The sequence below is a fragment of the Pongo pygmaeus genome, chromosome Y, assembly GCF_028885625.2.
Source record: "Pongo pygmaeus isolate AG05252 chromosome Y, NHGRI_mPonPyg2-v2.0_pri, whole genome shotgun sequence".
Classification (NCBI taxonomy): domain Eukaryota; kingdom Metazoa; phylum Chordata; class Mammalia; order Primates; family Hominidae; genus Pongo; species Pongo pygmaeus.
Window position 1 is genome coordinate 2,745,597 of NC_072397.2, and position 19,174 is coordinate 2,764,770.

The following is a 19,174-nucleotide window of genomic DNA, read 5'->3' on the forward strand; positions in this document are numbered from 1 at the left end:
AGGGAAACTCTGCCCTCCCGGGAGAAGGCTCTGAATCTCTTCCAGTGTCGGGCCCACACCTCCCTCAAAGGTAGTGAAAGTCTCTTTCTTGGAAACCCAAGTTCGCCTTCTCGCCGGCATTGAAGGCTTTGGCAGTCGCCGCCTCAGCAGCCGGGGTCCCACGGGCCCGGGTAGTGTGACAGGAGGCAGGAGGGCCGGCTGGCGGAGCACCTGTAGTGGGCGCACGTCCAGCCTCGGCAGCCCTCAACAGCTGTCAGCTGCGGCGACCGCATGGACCAGCCAGGAGCGGAAGGAATTAAACGTCCGCCCATAGCATCAGAAAGGGCCGATTCCTCCCCCTCCCTCACTCCCCCTCCGCTTTCCCCTCCCTGGCCTCATTCCCCTCCTCCCCCTCCCCCTTCTCTTTCTCTACCCTCTTCTTCCTCCCCTTCCACCTTCGCGCTGCCGCCTTCTCCATGTCCCCAGCAGCTCCGCGGCCGAACAGACTCGGCTGCTCCTCCTCCCTATCCTGTCCCCCTCCCCCTCTTGCGAGCCTCCTCCCCCTCCTCCCCCTCCTTCCCTTCCCCTCTTCACGCTGCTGCCTTTTCCAGGTTCCCACCGGATCTGCGGTGGAACTCAGCCGACTAGGCAGGTCCTCTTCCTCCCCCTACCCCCTCTCCCCTTGCCCCTCTCCCTCTCTTGCCACCTCCTCCCCCTCTTGCCACCCCTCCCCCTCCTCCCCTTCCCACTTCACTCTGCCGCCTTCTCCAGGTCCCCACCACCTCTGCGGCTCGACGCAGCCGACTTGGCTGTTCCTCCTCCCCCTCCTCCTCTTGCCTTCCTTTCCTCTTCCCTTTCCTGCCTCCCCTGCCGACTCCTGCCCTCTCCCCCCTCCTCCCCCTCCTCCTCCTCCTTCCCTTCCTCTTTCACGCTGCGGCAGCCTTCAGGTCCCCACTGGCTTCGCGGCGGAACCGCAGCAGCCTTGGCCGCGCCAGGCGATCCCTTCCTCCTCCTCCCCCACCGCCTTCTCCACACTCAGTCGCTTCCGCGCCCTCCTCCTCCCACACCTCCAGCTTAGCGCTGCGGCCTTCTCCAGGTCCCCACGGGCTCCGCGGCGGGAAGCTGTACCAGGGTCGCTTTGCACAGCACTTGGCACGCACGGAGCAGGGCTCGCCCCCGGAGGTCTGCCCCGCTATGGCAGTGAAGTAGGGGGGACTCAGGTACACACTGTGTCCCCAGATTGCGCCCAAAGCGCGACACTCCTCCCGGCGGCGACGTGGGGCACCCACTGTACTGCGTGGAGAAGCCCCAGCTACACCACGCGGTGAGTATCCCGACGCGCAGAGGCCACACGGGGCGCCACTGGACCACTCCAGGAGGGGACGGCGGGGGACGATGGGAGTCGAGGTTCCCTACGGGTCCGCGGTAGAGGGGCTGGCATGTGGCCGGGTCCGTTACCCCGAAGTGCTACCTGCTTAGTAACTCAGCGGCGTCTCGAAATCCTTTAGAAGGTACAGGGGAGCCCCAACCCTGGAGTCGTGTTTCTTTGCCCCGGCGCCGTGGTCACTGTATCCGGGACCCGGGCTGGACTCCTCGCTGCCACCTCACTAAAAGGGCTGACAGATGGGGTTCCTGGGGTTGGGCTTAGGTTGCTCATCAAGTCTTCAGTGAGGTGTGTTGAAAGGGCGGGAATAAGACTGGTCATGATCCCACGACCAGTCTCATGTGTGGTGCTGAGATTGCTAGAGAAACGCTGCAGGGAGCATTAGGGTGCAGCCGCTTCCCTCCTTGGAAAGGGAGTGCATTTCCCTCCTACTTTGAGGTAGGACAGAATGTTGCACATTATCATTAATACTGCACATTAATGCAAGAGAATATCAGGGCTCTTCCATCACACCTTCCCCTTCCCTTATGGTGGCTTCTGTTCATCCCTGTTGACACACAGATTTACTAGGAACCTACTATGTGCCAGGGACAGTGCTAGGTGCTGCAGATACTGCAGGAAACACAGAAGACCCAAAGCTCATGGCATTTGCCCTCTTTGAAGAAGGAGTCAAGATTTCAAGGTTAACGACCAGCCAAATCCAGATACCAGATTGAGTATATTTTTTGAGAGATAGAAGAGAAACGAAAAAAGGAAAGTTGCTTCTGAGGAATGAGTACTACTTCTGAAGATTTTGAATGCCGCCTCCCAGAAAGGGGGACACAGAGAAGGTTTACCTTACTCGTCTTCAGACATTGATTCCACTTGTAAGATGTGTCGTTTTGAGAGGGGACATTGCAGTTGTTCTGTCATCTGCTAATTTACTGAGTCTTCCTTGAATTGATTTGAACTGTTGAAATTGGACATTCTGACTGCCAACTTTAAAAACTGGAGAAAAGCAGACAGAAAATTCACAAGAATCATCATTTGCAAGTTATTTTAAGTCTTTAATTATTACAAAATGAAAAGCTTTAAAAAGTATTGTCTCAAAGGTATCATCTCAAGCCAATGGCATTTCAACTGTTGGCCATTGCACAGTGGTTCAAGCATTCAGACATGGCAGTCAAATTAAGAGACAAGGATTTGAGTCCCAGCCTTGCTACATACTAGCTGTGTGGCCCTGAAACAGACATAAAGTCAGTGCTTTGGTTTCCTCATCTTTTAAACGGGTATGATAATAAGATCTCTCACAGGGTTGTTTTAAGGATTAGGTAAGATAATATATGTGGAATAAGCAGGGCTCATAGAAAATATTCAATAAATATTGGCTATTACTATTAATCTAAGTCAGACTAAATATTTCTGAGAACTTTAAATCAGTGATTAAACACTGAAGTGCATAATGAGCATCAGGCAAATGCTTTAAGTGACCAAGCATTTAGAGTCACACACAATATATTCCCTGATTCTGACCTTTACCCTTTTGGATTTTCTGATTCTGTTGTGAATAAGGTCTCCAAACAAGCAGAATGAATATTATGAAAGTAGGTGCACAGGAGCCTCAAGGAAGAACTAACTTAAGAATGAGGGCCTGGGGGGGCGGCACATTTTAATTTAAGGTACCTTTGGAAAGGAATGAAATATAGAACTCCTAGCATGCATACACATAAGCACACAGACACACAAAATAGTACTATAACTTTATAGCTGTGTTGTCTAAAATGTAGAAGTGTGTTTGTATCAGTTAGCTATTGCCATGCTAATGCTGTGTAACAAACTACTCTTGAAATTCAATGGATCTGTCACCGATCCTAGTGGATCTGTGGGTCAGCTAGGGTTGGCTTACCTAGATAGAGCTCAGCTGCTTGACCAGAGGTCAAAGTGTCATGGCTCTTCTATTAGTTCTGTCACATGTGTATCTATTCTAGGGCCCAGGCTGGCTGCATCTAACCAGGAAAGTTAAGCAATGGCAAAGGCACAAGATGGCAAGTGGAATTAACTGAAGACTCTTGAGACATAGGCAGGAATTTACACACTGTTGTCTCCACCCACCTGGCACTGGCCATGGCAAGTCACATGTCAAAAGCCTAACTTCAGTGTGTGGGGAAATGCACTCCTTCCATGATTGGGCTGTGGTAAGGATGTGAAGCAATATGGGATGAAGAGATGGGGAATTGATTCACTTTACCTTGGTATTGAATCAGATTCTCCTGAGAATACCGATATTTTTAAGAAGGTACAAATCTATCCTGATTTTCTTTTTCTATTTCTATTTCTGTTATGGATGTTGATATCTATTTCATCATGATCCAGTTAAATGACAAAGGCAGGGTTTCGAGGTTCTCTCACTGATATCAATTCCCATGAATCCACAGTGATTGGATGTAGGGCTGAGTAGACATAAAGCGAACATAGAAATAGACTGAATGATATTAGCATTTAAACAGAATTGCCACAGTCGTGTCCCCTGTTTCATTCTGTTTAGCAGCCCTCAAAAGGAAACCATCATCCAGAATCACCTCTCTTTAGAGTTTTTAAATTTACTTTTAAATTGACAATTAAATATTAAATATATTTATGATGTACAGTGTGATGTTTTGAAATATGTTTGCATTGTGGAATGGCTGAATTGAGCTAATCAATATATGCATTACTTCACATACTTATTTTTTGTGGTGAGAACACTTAAAATCTATTGTCTTAGCAGTTTTCAAGTATACAATACATTGTTATTATCTATAGTCACCATGTTGAACAAGGCATATGAATTTATTCCTGCTGTCTAACTAAAATTTTGTATCCTTGACCAGCATCTTCCTGGAGATTTTTTTATGTGCTTCTGTTTACTAGTGTCACTTTAAAAAGATTTCTGAATTTAGCTACTGTTTGAAAACCTAGAAGAAATTAAAGGCGATGTGATTTACGAAGGGAAGAGTAATATGTTAATCCACCAGAGGCAACATTTGGCAATTAGATTGTTAATTTGATCAATTTGACGTGTAAGTGAATAAGCTACATTAAAAGCAATGTACTTAATATGCAGACACAGAATCTCCTTTTTAAAGTTTGAACAGCTTCACTTGGTTGGACAGTTACCAAGTCCTGTTTTCTTTTTTCTTTTTTTTTCAGTTTGCTGTGTATGTGATCATATCTGGTAGACTGTCTGCTATATTACAGTAGCTCAGTTCTTAAACTAGGGGTCAGAAAACTATGGCCTACAGGCCTAATCCAGACCACTGCCTGTGTTTCCTGTGAACTAAGAATCAGTTTTACATTTTTAGATGGTTGAAAAAATACCAAAAGAATATTTCACAACCATGTGACTATTATATGAAATGCAGATTTTAGTGTTCATAAAATAAAGTTTTATTGGAACACAGGCATGCGCATTGACTGACATATTGTCTTTGGCTTCTTTCATGCTACAATAGCAGAGTTAAATGGTTGGTTGCAATGGACTGCATGACTTGCAAGCCTAAAATGTTTACTATGGCCCTTGACAGAAAAAGTTTTCCTATCTCCAGTCTAAAGCTATATCTCAAATTACCACAGACAATGTGGATAGGTCTATTGTTAAATCAGTATGAAGGCAAAAAAAAAAGGACACGTATTTTTGGTATGGAGGGGAATGCTGGGTATACTTTAGATAAGGACAAAATATCAGTGAGAGTATTCATGGATTCACCAGTATATGTGGAGAGCTGGGTATGTGTGTAGCACTAGGAAAAAATTTTAAAAAGGATAGCATCCAATTTTTACTGTAAGGCTTGCTCTTGAATAACAAGATGCATCTGCAAGTATAGTGTCTGAAACCTATTTAACTTGTCCACTCTCTACATCACTGGAAAATGCTTTAAAAATGTTAAGTTAAAAATAGCATCAGTTTCATGGTTTATTTGGCAATTATTCTAGGCAGAATAATTTTCATAAACATTGCTGTTGTTACTAGTACAAAGGGGAGTCTTAAACTCAGAAAAGTATCATTTAGTCATTGGTTTAAAATACCAGTTCTTCTTGTGGATGTATTTGAGATTTTTACATTACTGTGTCCAGAACTCCCTCAGAGGCAAGAATTTAAAGGGTCTCCAGGAATGACTCTAAATACACCTTTCTCCTATTCTTTAAATTCTGTGTAGCTCACTGAGCACTTAGCCATAAGAGCCAGGGGTTAGTGAGCTCTGGGTCCTGCCAATGCCGCCAGTGTTGTGCCCAAGAATGTAGCCCTATCTTACACTTTATGATGTTTCTTTTGACTGACTCTTCCACATTCTTGTGACCCTTTGAATGAAGACGTCTTAACAGCTTTAGCTCTACACCATGGTCTCCTGCTATCATTTCTTGCAGATCTTGCCTTAGATTTCAACAGCTTCCTGAGTAAATGTCACCTTGGTATCTTCTAAGAGGGTCTCACAGAGGCTTACAAAACCATGGCTCCCACTGGATTGAAAACATAATGTCCATGAGTCTTTGTTTCACTGAACTGTGCAGGAGGATGAATCTGAAATTTTCTTTGGTTTTGAAGCAAGGGTCTAGGTCCGGGCACTGAACAGAGAACCAGGAAAATGTTTCTGAGGGTGGGGATGGAATGATCCCAGAGGAAGAAATTCCAGTTGAAAATAGAAACTGGGTCACCATGCTTGTGAGAGCCACAGCATCCTAGACTTGGAAACTGGCAATCTGTAGCCTGTGAAGGCTGCTATCAGAAGTCGATGGACTGGCCTGAAAAAGGCTGTTGTGTTTTGTGGCAAACCCAAATTGAAACAGGGTTTATCTAGTTTCACAGATGTGCTCTGCTGGAGAATTATGTGGAAATGACTCAACATCATGTATTTGTCATGTTGACCAATGGTTATTTCTTTAGTAGAAAAAGACAATTTGGGAATAATATTTTCTTGAGAACTATAATATATGTATACAAGATGGAAGCAGTTTCCAAATTAGCATGATAAGAATTCTCTCCATTGGTGGTTAAGGGGAAAGCGTTATTTTGTTGCAGCTGTATATATCCCCTCATTAATTAAACAAAAATCTCTTAATTAATGATTATTCCTTAAATGACAAATCTATAATTAACTTGGAAATGGCCACAATATTATCATGTTGCTAAGAAAACTGGTGTTTTTTTAACTAGTCTAATGTAATTCCAGATTATATGTAAAGAGAACTTAATGTCTAGAAATGTTTCTGTTGCTCCAAAAAGCTGTGGAGTAGGATGTCATTTTGGGAAGTTGCCTTTGCTTGATTCAGCTTATGATCCAAATTTGAAGGAGACCAGGAGTTTTGTCTGCAAATAAAATAAACAATATGTGCTCTGAAGTGTTTTGTTTTGGTGGGAGGGTGGTTATTGGTGGAGCAAGGTAGGATTGATAGCTTTTGGCTTTAATCAGGAAAATGTTACATGATGTCTATGGGTTGGTTATTGCAAACTTTAAAATAGTATATTATGGTGGAGAAAGTTGTCATTTTGGGGACTGTTTTTCAGAGGTTTTGTGGTAACTTTTATTTATTACTTAAAAATTGTAAACATTACAGATACTGAAATTCTGGTATAGAGATAGGATTTTGTTAAAAGAGATATATATTTTTGATACATCTTTTGTATCTGTTTGTGAAAGTACAATGCCTTCCAGAAATCCGTAGAAACAAAATAGATTAGTGGTTTATTGGGGCTGTGGTTGGGAAAGGGGAGTGACTGTCATTGCACCCCATAGATGTTATTGAAGTGACAAAAATATTCTCAAACTGGATTATGATGATCGTTACCCAACTCAGTAAATTTACAGGTGAAATTTATAGAATGTAAATTACATCTCAATGAAGTTGTTTTACAGTATGCATTAATAAAAGGATCAAAACTTATTCGCAAATGAAGAATTAAAATTAATCTTATTCACTCAAACTTGAAAATATTAGTAATTATATATTTTTTTCTAGGCCACCTCTTAGAAAATTCAAAATGTAATAAATGAGGGGAAACACCGTTTTTTAAAAATGAGTAATTCAGGATTCAGCTATCTGACCACGCACCCATTTGTAGTTAACACAGAAACATCCCACTGAACTAGAATCCAGACTTCTAAGAAACTCAGATTTCTAAAATCAAAAGCAAAAACACATCTGAGCAGCCACCAGGATTGTTTACAGAATTTGGTAAAAATATTGCAAAACTGAATTAATGATGGCTACACAATTTGGTACATTTACTAAAATATCATTGAATTATACACATACAATTGGTAAATTTTGTGCTGTATAGATTATACTACAATAAAGTTATCTTTCTATAAATATATCATTACATATTTATGTTTATTATATATGCATATATACACATATATAATTATAATATATAAACATATATAAACATACATACATATATAAACATGTTTATAATATATACTTATATATAAGTATATATAGTTATATGTTTATATATTACTTATAATAATATATAAATTTTATATATAAGATACATAATATGTTTATATAATGAATGACCCAGGTCCAATAACTGTGTCCCACATAGGGAAGTCACAGCAACAGGGCTATGACCTTATCCTCCTCCTCTTATTTTAGAATTTTTGTGATATTTTGGCCTTAACTATGTGACACTGAAATTTGCTTGGGACTGTTGAAAGCATTCCCTTTGTTTAAAGAGGCTCTACTAAAAACAACTTTTCACCCATTTTTTTGCTTTGTTTTTCTTTGCCTTTTTTCTGTCACAGTGCTAACACCTTATTCCCATTTTAACTTCATTTCCTTTTTTTTTTTTAAATTTTCTAATTTCTGTTTATCATTTTCTTGTTCATCATGGTCATTCAGACACTGTGGTTCTGTTCATGTGAATTTTTAGTCTCATGGCAATCAGTAAGGCTGTCTCGTGAGAGCGAGAAATGTGTTCATTAACTTGAGAGGCCTTTCTACTACTAAATTGTCAACCATAGACACACAAAGCTATGTAGGAACATCTTGCTCTGTAAACCCAAAGTATAACATGATTTGTTGAAAGACCCTTTTGAAATATATAATTCACATATGTTACAATTCACCCATTTAAAGTATACAACTCAGTGGCTTTTAGTATATCCACAGAGTTGTACAACCTTCACAACTAGCTAATTTTAGAATATTTTTGGTGCCCCAAAACAAACTCCATGCCACTAGCAGTCACTCTTTTTTTAAAATCTCTTCCCCCAATGCTACTCTGATCTTCTGATAACCATTAATTTACTTTTTGTCTCTGAATTTGCCTGTTCTTGACATTTTACATAAATGGAATCACACAATACATGGTCCTTTGTGACTGTCTCCTTTCACTTAGTATGTTGTTAAGGTGTTAAGTTTCATCCATGTTATAGCATATATTAGTATTTCATTCCTTTTTATTGCCATATAATATTTTATTGTATGGAAACATCATACTTTGTTTATCTATACATCAGGTGATGGACATCTATGGTGTTTTCAATTTTTCTGCTTTTATGAATAATGCTGGCATGGACTTTTGTGTATGTTTTGTGTGGATGTATGCTTTCACTTCTCATGAGTATATATCTAGGAGTGGAATTGCTGGGTCATTATGGGAATTCTATGTTTAACTATTTGAGGAGCTGTGAGAGTGTTTTCCAAAGCTACTGCATCATTTTACATTCCCACAGTGGTGTCTGAGGGTTCCAGTTTCTCCACATCCTCACCAGTACTTGTTGTTGGTATTCTTGTTGGTAGTAGTATTTAGAGGCAGGGTCTTATTATGTTGCCCAGGCTGGTCTTGAACTCCTGGGTTTGAGGAATCCTCTCACCTCAACCTTTTGAGCAGCTGGGACTAGGGGTATGTGCCACCGCATCTAGCTTTCTCTATTTGATAATAGCCATCCTAGTCAGTGTGAAGTGTTTCATTTTAGTTCTAAGTTTTATTTGTATAATAAACAAAAGGGACATTAGATGGTGATCATTTGCTTCACAACACTATTTTTTATAGTCCTCATTTTAAAATTACAAAACCACTTATGAATTTAAAACCAGACCATTTTCTTTAAAAATTGTCCACTACATTCTGCCCATATTCCAGCAGTATCCATTATACAAAGTAAAGTGTGAACAAAAGTCTTCCTCCACCTCTCCTCCTTGAGAATCTGTGTCCCCCAAGTATGGATGCCTTGCTGTACCTTCACAGTATAATCTTGGAGGAAAACTCAGAGAGGCCAGAGAATGTGTGACCACAGACCCCTGCTTGTGCTCCTGAGTGAACACTTGACATAAATACCCAGTGAATCATGCAGTACAAGCCAGAGAACCGCCCACCCCCTTCCCTGCAGGCTGTAGATCGACCTGGCTGTAGCTCTAGTAATTATGTCTATTATGCTTGAGAAATGAAGCCTAGGTCAAGGTACATGCTGAAGACCATTCCATGGATGAACACAGGGAAAACACTACAGAAAAAAAGGAATAGTTTCTGCAAAGATGCTGAGGAACAAAGGGGCATGGCAGGTCCAAGCAAATGAGTGAAGAAAGTAGCAGAGAGAGTGAAGGAGTGAGGGGCAGAATAGCAGAACAGAACTTTGGAGAGATGGGTGGGTGGTCAAGAAAATTGTCGGGGACTTACAGGCATGGAGTAAGGATATTGGAGCAAGGGGAAGCTATAGAAATAGTTAAGCAGTGTGAGGGTTGGAGGGTGTGTGGGTGTGTGTGTGTGATGATCAGTTTCCTCAGTTATAAAAGACATGATGAAATTGTGTTACAGACTTTGGGACACTCAGATTAGGAGGTCCTTTACTGCCAGGACACCCATAGCATCAACAGCCTCAGAGACCTTGAACACTCTGGTAGGAAGAATTCATAGATGACTACCTTGTGGTCCTGCTACCTTTAAATCTGCTTCTGTCTGTTCCTGGCACCCACTGAACAGCAATTTCTACAACTCTGAATTTGGGCAGCAGCATTCATGCTGGGAAAATTCTACCATTATTCCTCCTCATAGACCCTATTGATTGGGTGACTGCTGCATCAGTCACCTCCTCTCCCCGGGCCTATTATAGGTATGGCTAAGGGTGCTTCTGTTGTATCGGGATAGAGTTTTATGCGTATGAGCTGCTCGTGGCTACTAACCAGAGCAAGAGACAACTGTGGGCATGGAAGGAACTTTGTTGCCCTTCTCTGGCAACAAAGTTGCCAGATCAGCAAACCACCACTGACAGCAATAATTTTAAAAACTTGGGCAAAGTTGTGGCAAGGATAACTGATATTATAGTTCACCCATGAGGCTTATACAGCACTTGCCATACTGTATTCATTGAGAAACTGGTTGTGATTTTTGTAATTATTTCATTCTGCTTCCCTTAATCTCTACACACATATACATACGTCACTTCAGTAAACTCTGCTAGACAGACCAGCCAGGCTAAGGTCTTAATCTGTGACCTAGGAGCCAATGATAACACCTTTGACCAATAGACAGAAGACGTATAGTTCTATCTTATTGTTTTTTTTTTTTAATTTATGGTGTTAAAATCATTTGTTGTGTTTAGTTATTAATCTTACTGCTTCCTTCAGCATTTTATGCTTTAATTTATGGTGTTAAAATCATTTGTTGTGTTTAGTTATTAATCTTACTGCTTCCTTCAGCATTTTGTTTTCATCATGCTTTGGTTAAGTGATTTATAGTTAACTCACAAATTCCAGGCTCAAGAGTCAAGCCACTCATAATTCCTTAGAACAGTCATTGTACCAGCAGAAAGAAAAAAGTACTGCACTCTAGCATATCATTCCTGTCCGATTACTGCATAATTCTGTTCAATTCTATTCCACACCTCCTCCCCATTCACCTCCAAATGGCCAATAATTACATGAAACATACATACAATTAGCCAATAAGTACATGAGATCATGTACTTAAAAATCTTTAGCAATCGGGGATACGCAAATATCAAAACCACAACGAAATACCACTCTACACCCACCAGGATAGTAATGATAAAGAATTCAGAGAATAACTTGTTGGTGAGGATGTGGAGAAATTAGGATGTGTGAATGTAAAATGCTGCAGCCACTTTGAGAAACAGCCTGTCAGTTCCTCAAAAAGTTAACCATAGAGTTACCATATGACTCAGCAATTCCACTCCTAGGTAACTACACAAGATAAATGAAACATGTGTACACAAAAACTTATACATGATGTATGTGCATTATTCATAAGAGCAAAAAAATGGAAACACCCCAAGCATCCATCAACTGATTAACAGATAAAATATCGTCAATCATACAAGAGTATATCATTCAGTAAGAAAAAGAATGAAGTACTGACATACGCTGCAACAGGGATGAAGCTTGAAAATATGGTGATAAGTCTCTCTTGAGCCAGATACAAGAGATCACATATTCTATGATTCCACTTATATGAAATATCCAGAATAGGAAAATCCATGGAGAGAAAATGTAGACTGGTGGATCCCTAGGGCTGGGGATGGGATATGCAGAGCAACTGCTAATAGGTATAGGGTTTCTTTTTGCGGTGATAAAAATTCTAAAATTGGTTGTGATAATGGTTCCACAACTCTGTGAATATACTAAAAACCATTGAATCAAACATCTTAAATGCATGAGTTGTAAAGTGTGTGAATTATATCTCACTAATGTAATTATAAAAAATGAAGCAAGAAAGCCAACCAATATTAGACTTGAATGTTCTATTCCACTGTAAGGTAGTAGTCTAGGCACATTTACTTATAAATCAGAAATCCCCCAGTTATCTATTTAGCTGTTGTTTTGTTACATATGTACTTAATCTTCTCAGTCTACTTGTAATTTGTAGGTGACAGTTTATTTTATGTTGTGGGAAACTGAAACAATGTCCCAGGACTATTTACGTGAACAGGGTCTGACCTTTAGCTGGAGACTAAGATATGGTATATTTCAAAACCCCCAATTCACATATCCCACATACATTAATCAGGGCCAGAATGCTGGGATCAACCACAACAGCCAGCCACAGGAAACTAGGATGCATTTTATATGGACATTTGTGAGCAATTGTATCACAATCTATTTAACTGGTTGACAGTTGTGGTGGCAGTGGCTTACATGTGTATGTTTACATTGTGTGTATGTGTGGGGGGTGTGTGTGTGTATCTGTGTAGTTTACAGCAAGATCTGTCAGAATGCTGTAAGCCAAACAGTACTGTGAAACTAAAAACAAAAAAAGATCATTATCTTTGAATATGTATTCTTACATGCTGTCAGTTATTTGAGGATTGCTTTTCCCAGCTGAAGGTCAGTTTAGCTGACTTTAGTCTGTTCCCAGAAGATCAGCAATAGGTAAGATCCCCACCCCTACCCCAGTACGCAGTCTGTCTCAACATTTTCCTCGATGATTTACATGAGTACATTGTAATTCTTACAACTCTCAGCTGGGCATGGTCGCTCATACCCATAATCCCAGCACTTTGGGAGGCAAATGCAGGAGGATCACTTGAGCCCAGGAGTTACAGACTAGCCTGGGCAACATGACAAGACCCTGTCTCTACAAAAAAATAAAATATTAGCTGGGCACACCAATACTTTCAGTTACTCAGGAGGCTGAGGTGGGAGGATTGCTTGAGCCAGTGAAGCTGTGGCTGCAATGAGCCGTGATCACATCACTGCACTCCAGCCTGGGCAACAGAGTGAGATCTTGTCTGAAAACAAAAATCCTGTCTGAAGAAAAAAAAAAGTCCTTACAACTCTCTAATGGGGGTTTCTTTATAATTATAGATGAGGAAACTGGGGCTTGCAGAGGCAAACTTTTCCAGAGTCACAATGATAAGCGGTAAAGTTGTGTTGTAAACTCAAGTCTGCTGATTGCAAAGACCACATTCAGGCTCCCTAAAGTTAAGATGTTTTACATCTTCCCAAGCAGAAATGACACGTTTTACTCTTTTGCTACTGACTTAATTATAATCATTATAAAACTGAAGCAGAAATTGATTATTTGACTAGAAATTTATTACACAGAAATTCAGTGTTTACACTAAGAACCGAGGATTTCCAATTTCTATCCTACATCTTGACATTAACATTTTTAAGTTGTCATTTATTTTCTTACGGATACGGTAAATCCTTGATTTTTAGGACGCCAACCTGCAGGAATGACCAGTACTTTTTTAAAAATGAAAGAAAAAAATTCTCCTTAAAATATAGAGTTGGGATCCAGAGGTGTTTTTACCTAGCAGTGACTTCCTTCATGGATTTGTCTTATAGAAGGAAAAAGACATTTCACTCCAATGGTGATAGGTGCATGAGAAGCTCATTTTGAGAACTAAGTGTGAAGAAGCAAAGAGGAGCAGAGTGGTAGAGATCACAGTGGCAGCAGCATTGGGGTCACATGGAACTTCAGGGCAGGCACCCATGGCCACGTATTGGTAGAAGTGAGAATCAACAGAGGGATAGCAGTTTGCTCTTCTTGTTGACGCTGGAAAAAGATAGCAGCAATGAAGAGGTAGAGTAAGGAGCTGCTCTAACCTTTGCTGGAGGGGCTGCCAACAGCCCCTCATAGGAGACTTATTGGGACACTGGGTGCCATATTGAAAGATAGAACAGTCATAATAGATTGTTGTAATGGATTGTTAGTGTGGATGCCTGGAGACATTTAGTTCATGTGGTAATATTGTTGCAGTAAAGCTCCAGCCAAGGAAGACAAAGAGACCTTTGGAGACCAAAGAGAACTTTAATTTGGGCACACTGGCGGACAGCGGCTGATGCCCAAAACGGCTGCCGACCCCGACAAAGAATGCAGGCTGCTTATATGCCGTTTGAGGCGGGAAAAACAAGGCAGGATACAGGTTTTAGACAAAGCCAGTAAGTTATGTAACCCGTGATAATTCTGATAAAACTTACAATTTAGCTATCTCCAGCAGTCAACCTTGAAGCTGGACAGAGCTGGAATAAGGGAAAACAGAAATATGCGGGGGTCTGGAGGCAGGCGATACCTTGGAAGATTGAGATAAGCTCGCAGCTGCAACTTGTTAGCAATGCTGGGATGGGCTGCTTAAATTTTATTTAGCCTATGTGTAATTTTTAAATAACCTATACTTAATGTTAACTATTATCTATGCTATGTTCATTATTTTAAACTTTAATATTACTTATTTTCCTTTCACAATATCATGACAGATTCATTCAGCTCTTTATTTGATTTGTATTTTCATCTATAATTATGCTTAAAAGAAAGACTTTTCAATGGCTTTAAAATGCATGGAATTATCTCCATTAGAGAAATAAAATCCTTTACAATAAGATGGTTATAATATTAACTCTGGACTATCCAGGATGTCTGCTTATCTAGAATGACTCATTCCCACATGATCCAGGGTCGCTGAGGATTTATCTTACTAGGCCTTAAGAGCTATGATCTATTCTTTGATTTTTAAGATATTTTTCTTTCTCGAGGTTACCCAGGAAGGGTATCTTTTGACCACATTTTTTTTTTGAGCTCTAGATTAGAAAAACTTCTACGACCATGTGTTAGATTGGAACGGAAATTAAAAGAAATTAAAGAATGTGTAATCAGAAACTCAGTTGTATGTAAGAAAACCAAATTTCCCCTGAGGAAGAGAAAGAGCTGGAGTCCTTTAAAAAATAACTGCCTGTTTTTCTGTGGCTAGTGAACCTTATCTCTTCTCCTTTCCGAGGCATTGTGGAGACCCTGGTTCTCTAGCTGTGCAGTTGCAAGGTCACTAGACAGATAAATTCATGTCGCAAAACAAGTTTTTCCTTGAAAAGTAAGAAATGATGTAAGGCATCTCTCAATTAATTGAATAACTACCATTGTTTCTCACTTCTGTAGTATGCTTGCCTGTGCACAGATCTCCCCCCACCCAACAAAATGCTTAAAAAATTAACTCTTTGTTCAGGGCTCAGTTCTTTGGATGTTAATCCAACTAGGCCGGTGCACTAAATAATAAATAGCCTCCTGAACCCCACTGGTCTCCTTAATTCCTTATCAGTCCTGCTACAAGATAAGCTTCCCTTTTTTAAACTGACAAGCTTTTGCTGAAGAGCTCTCCTCAGGCAACTGGTTGAGCTCTGCCATCTTGAAGGAGCCATGCCATATGTATTTGGAATTTTCTTTGTTTTAATATGGAATATTATAAAGTCAAAATATAAAAAATTGTTTTCAGATTTGGAATTTAAGACATAGCTGTAGAGGTGGTTTTAATTCCTTTAGATGACTCCTAAAATGAGACTTTTTATATGTTAATGTATAATAAAACTGAAACAAGATTATTTTCCATTTGAAATTTTTGTATAGTTTAAAAATACTTCTGTATCCTTTGTCGGTATTGTGTCACTGCAAAACTTTAGTGCAGAGTTTATATTTAGCTAAACTGTTGTGTTAATTAACGTGTAAATCTTCTATTAATATTTGTAATTATAAATAAATTGATCTATGAAAAATCTATAAATCTATGATTTATAGATCTATGATCTATAAAAAAAGAAAAGCATCTATAACCACTCACAAACACAAAACTTCTTAAGATGAGGATTTTGGAGCTAAAAAACTTACGAACTGAAAAAAAAAACTGGTTTCTGTTGGCAGACAGTGATACTTTCTTTGAGTTCTAAATTACATGAAAAAATTTTTAGATGAATTAAACAAATACTAACCAAAGGGATTATTTTAATGTTTTAATTGAAATGTTTCATTACAAAGACTGAGGATGGATTTGAATAGATTGGAAGACTACTTCATTATTAATGATTCTCATGCTTGTTTTTGGAATCTCTTGCTTGGCTGTTATGTAGAATCGGATTTTAAGGCTTTGATGCAAGGATGACCTGGCTTTTGGGCTGCTTGTTACCCTGGTAGGTTCTTGAGCCAAAAGTTGAAATGATTTGCAGTGGGACAAGACAGATTAGTAATAGAAGATGCAAACAGTGGCAAGGCTCATTAGAGATATGAGGAAGATTGCTTTGCCTCTGACCCATGTGTGAATCAGTTAGGTGGTGAAAGTGAAAATGAAGAGGAGATGCCAAAAAGCAAGAAGTATCAGGAAGGCATAGATGGTGAAACTTGGATATCTGTAACATACTTGCATTTAGAAATGCAATGTATTCTCTCCTGGCTTTTAAAGGCCTGCCCTTTCTCCATCTGTGCATCTTTTGGAAACGTTAGAGGATATTCAACATTAACACTTAATATTGAGCCCGTTTCAATGTTAGAGGCTGTTTTTATCTCTGCTTTAACATGGTTTAAGTATGTATGCAAAGGAATAAATTTTTTTAATCAATTAATTTTTTGAGACAGAGTTTCGCTTTTGTCACCCAGGCTGGAGTGCAATGGTGCCATCTTGGCTCACTGCAATCTGTGCCTCCTGGGTTCAAGCAGTTCTCCTGCCTTAGCCTCCCAAGTGCTGAGATTACAAGCATGCATCACCATGCCCAGCTAATTTTTGTATTTTTAGTAGTGACGGGTTTTCACCATGTTAGCTAGGCTGATCTTGAACTCCTGACCTTGTGATCCACCTGCCTCGGCCTCCCAAAGTGCTGGGATTACAGGCATGTGCCATCGTGCCTTTCCTTTTTTTTTTTTTTTTTTTTTTTTTGAGACAGAGTTTTGCTCTTCTTGCCCAGGCTGGAGTACAGTGGCACCATCTCGGCTCACTGCAGTCTCCACCTCTCAGGTTCAAGTGATTCTCCTGCCTCAGCCTCCCTAGTAGCTGGGATTACAGTCGTGCTCCACCACACCTGGCTAATTTTGTGTTTTTACTAGAGATGGGGTTTCTCCATGTTGGTCAGGCTGGTAAAGGAAGAAAATTTAGTGATGTTGTTAACCATCCTTTTTCATGCCTCAAAGAGTAGATTTGTTTATCTAACAAATTTTGCCAAGAAGGCAGTGAATGAAATTTCAGTTTTTAAGTATGTTTGAAGTTAACATTTTGAGATAGGGAGTCAACCTCATTCTAACAACACTTTCCTGTGGACATGCCTTGCTTTGAGCTCAGCGTAAATCATGTCTTAAAGTAACTTTCAGCCTGATTAGTGTTGTCTAATAGAAATGAAATCTAAGCCACATATGTAATTTTAAATTTTCTAATAGCCACATTATGATGTTTTAAAAATATGAAGAAACAATAATACATTTTATTTACCTGCTATAACTGAAATATTATCATTTTATATGGAAACAATAGAAACGTTACTAACAAGTTATATAAATTTTTTCATGCTGTCTTTGAAATATGATGTGTATTTTGCACTTACAGCACATTTTAATTTTGACTGGCCACATTTCCAGTACTCTATTCATTTGCAGCCAGTGGCTATCGTATTTGACACTAAAGCTTTAGAGAACTGAATTAGGAGCCAAAAGATGACAGATTTGATTCAGTTCCCTACTGGGAAGGTTTTTACATCAACTATCTCTAACTCTCCTTCATACCTACACTCACCCTTTAGCATCCCAATGTAGTAAAATTCAGCTGCTGTTCTTTGCCTGTATTCTCCTCGGCTTTGGATTTCAACCCCTTGGCTTTCTCATACTGAGCAGCCAGTGCAAACTGTTGTTTTCAATACCTGTTCCTTTCTAAAAAGATGAAGGCAGTATTCAGATTTGTGCTTAGTATAAGGAGTTCAAGTGAAATTACCTATTTGTTTTGATGATTCACCCTTCCAAATTGCTGGGGCATATTTTCATCTTGGATTTTATAAATAGGAATTGCCCACCTCATAAATAGAATGTGTGATAATGGAGATAACCTAGGCATCCTCCTACACCCTGCCACAATTGACACTCAGTTACTCCTCAGAACATCTAATGCTTTATGTAACAGGGCTTTGGGAAGAAAGAGCAGGCAAAATTAAATAGATATGTCAGACGTCACTCCTGTATGAAAATTTTAGATTTGGTATTTAGGTGGAAGTCTTCCTTTTCTTTCCTCTTACAGATTTGTTAAATGGCAAGCATGGCTTGGTGTTGCCAGGGCAGCGTTTTGGAGCTGATGCTCACAGAGAGACAGAGAGTGATTTGTAGGCTTCTCTATACAGGAATAGTTGTGGACAAAGCCATCCTAGAAGGGAGGTGACCCCTGTATGGTAAAGCCCAGGTTGTTGCAATGTATTTTACCTTGTGAAATGGAGTGAGCAATCTTCTACTTTGTTAATTAATCTGCTATATAAAGTCTTTGTTAAATTTCAGTAAAAGTCTGACTGATAGTCTTTTATGTCTTGAAAATGTTCAAAGAAGGTGGAAGCAAAATGGCTGGAAAGACAATGCATATTTGAGTTGTTTTCATTTGTTCATATTTTTAATTCTTTAAAATGGGACAAACTTAAGATGACCAAGAGTTTGAGAGTCAAATCCTAAATTTCAGTGCAATGTTATACTTTGGGTTTGTGTTTGGAATTGGGCATCGTTGCAGATCCCAATTCTGGTACCTACTAACTGGATGACTTTCAGCAAGTTTTTTGTGAGCCTTAGTATTATCATACGTAACTGAGTCAGCAAACCTATCTCTCAGGGCTGGAGTCAGAATTAAATAGAATGATGTATATGAAATTATTAGACAGTGATGGGACAAAGTAAAGATGGACTAAATAATAACACTACTCAGATTTAAAATTTAACATGTTATCAGATGTCTTTCAATTATTTATGTATATATAATGAAAACATATAATGTACTAGCCTTTTTACTGAATTATTTTTATTCTGAAACAATATGTACAATCATATGGTTTTATTTAAGTCAACAAACATTTGCTGCATTTGGGTAATGTCAAATAACTTACTGTTGGGTG

The 19,174-nt window shown here is 39.5% G+C and overlaps 1 protein-coding gene across 1 annotated transcript in view; it reads left to right on the top strand.

The window, feature by feature from the left end:
* The first annotated feature begins 455 nt into the window (after positions 1-455).
* LOC134739069 (uncharacterized) overlaps positions 456-19,174 on the top strand; it is a 77,098-nt gene continuing 58,379 nt past the window's right edge. The window contains exon 1 of the mRNA XM_063660929.1: positions 456-1,303. Within this exon, the coding sequence (XP_063516999.1) occupies positions 456-1,303 (848 nt within the window). The remainder of the gene's footprint in view (positions 1,304-19,174) is intronic.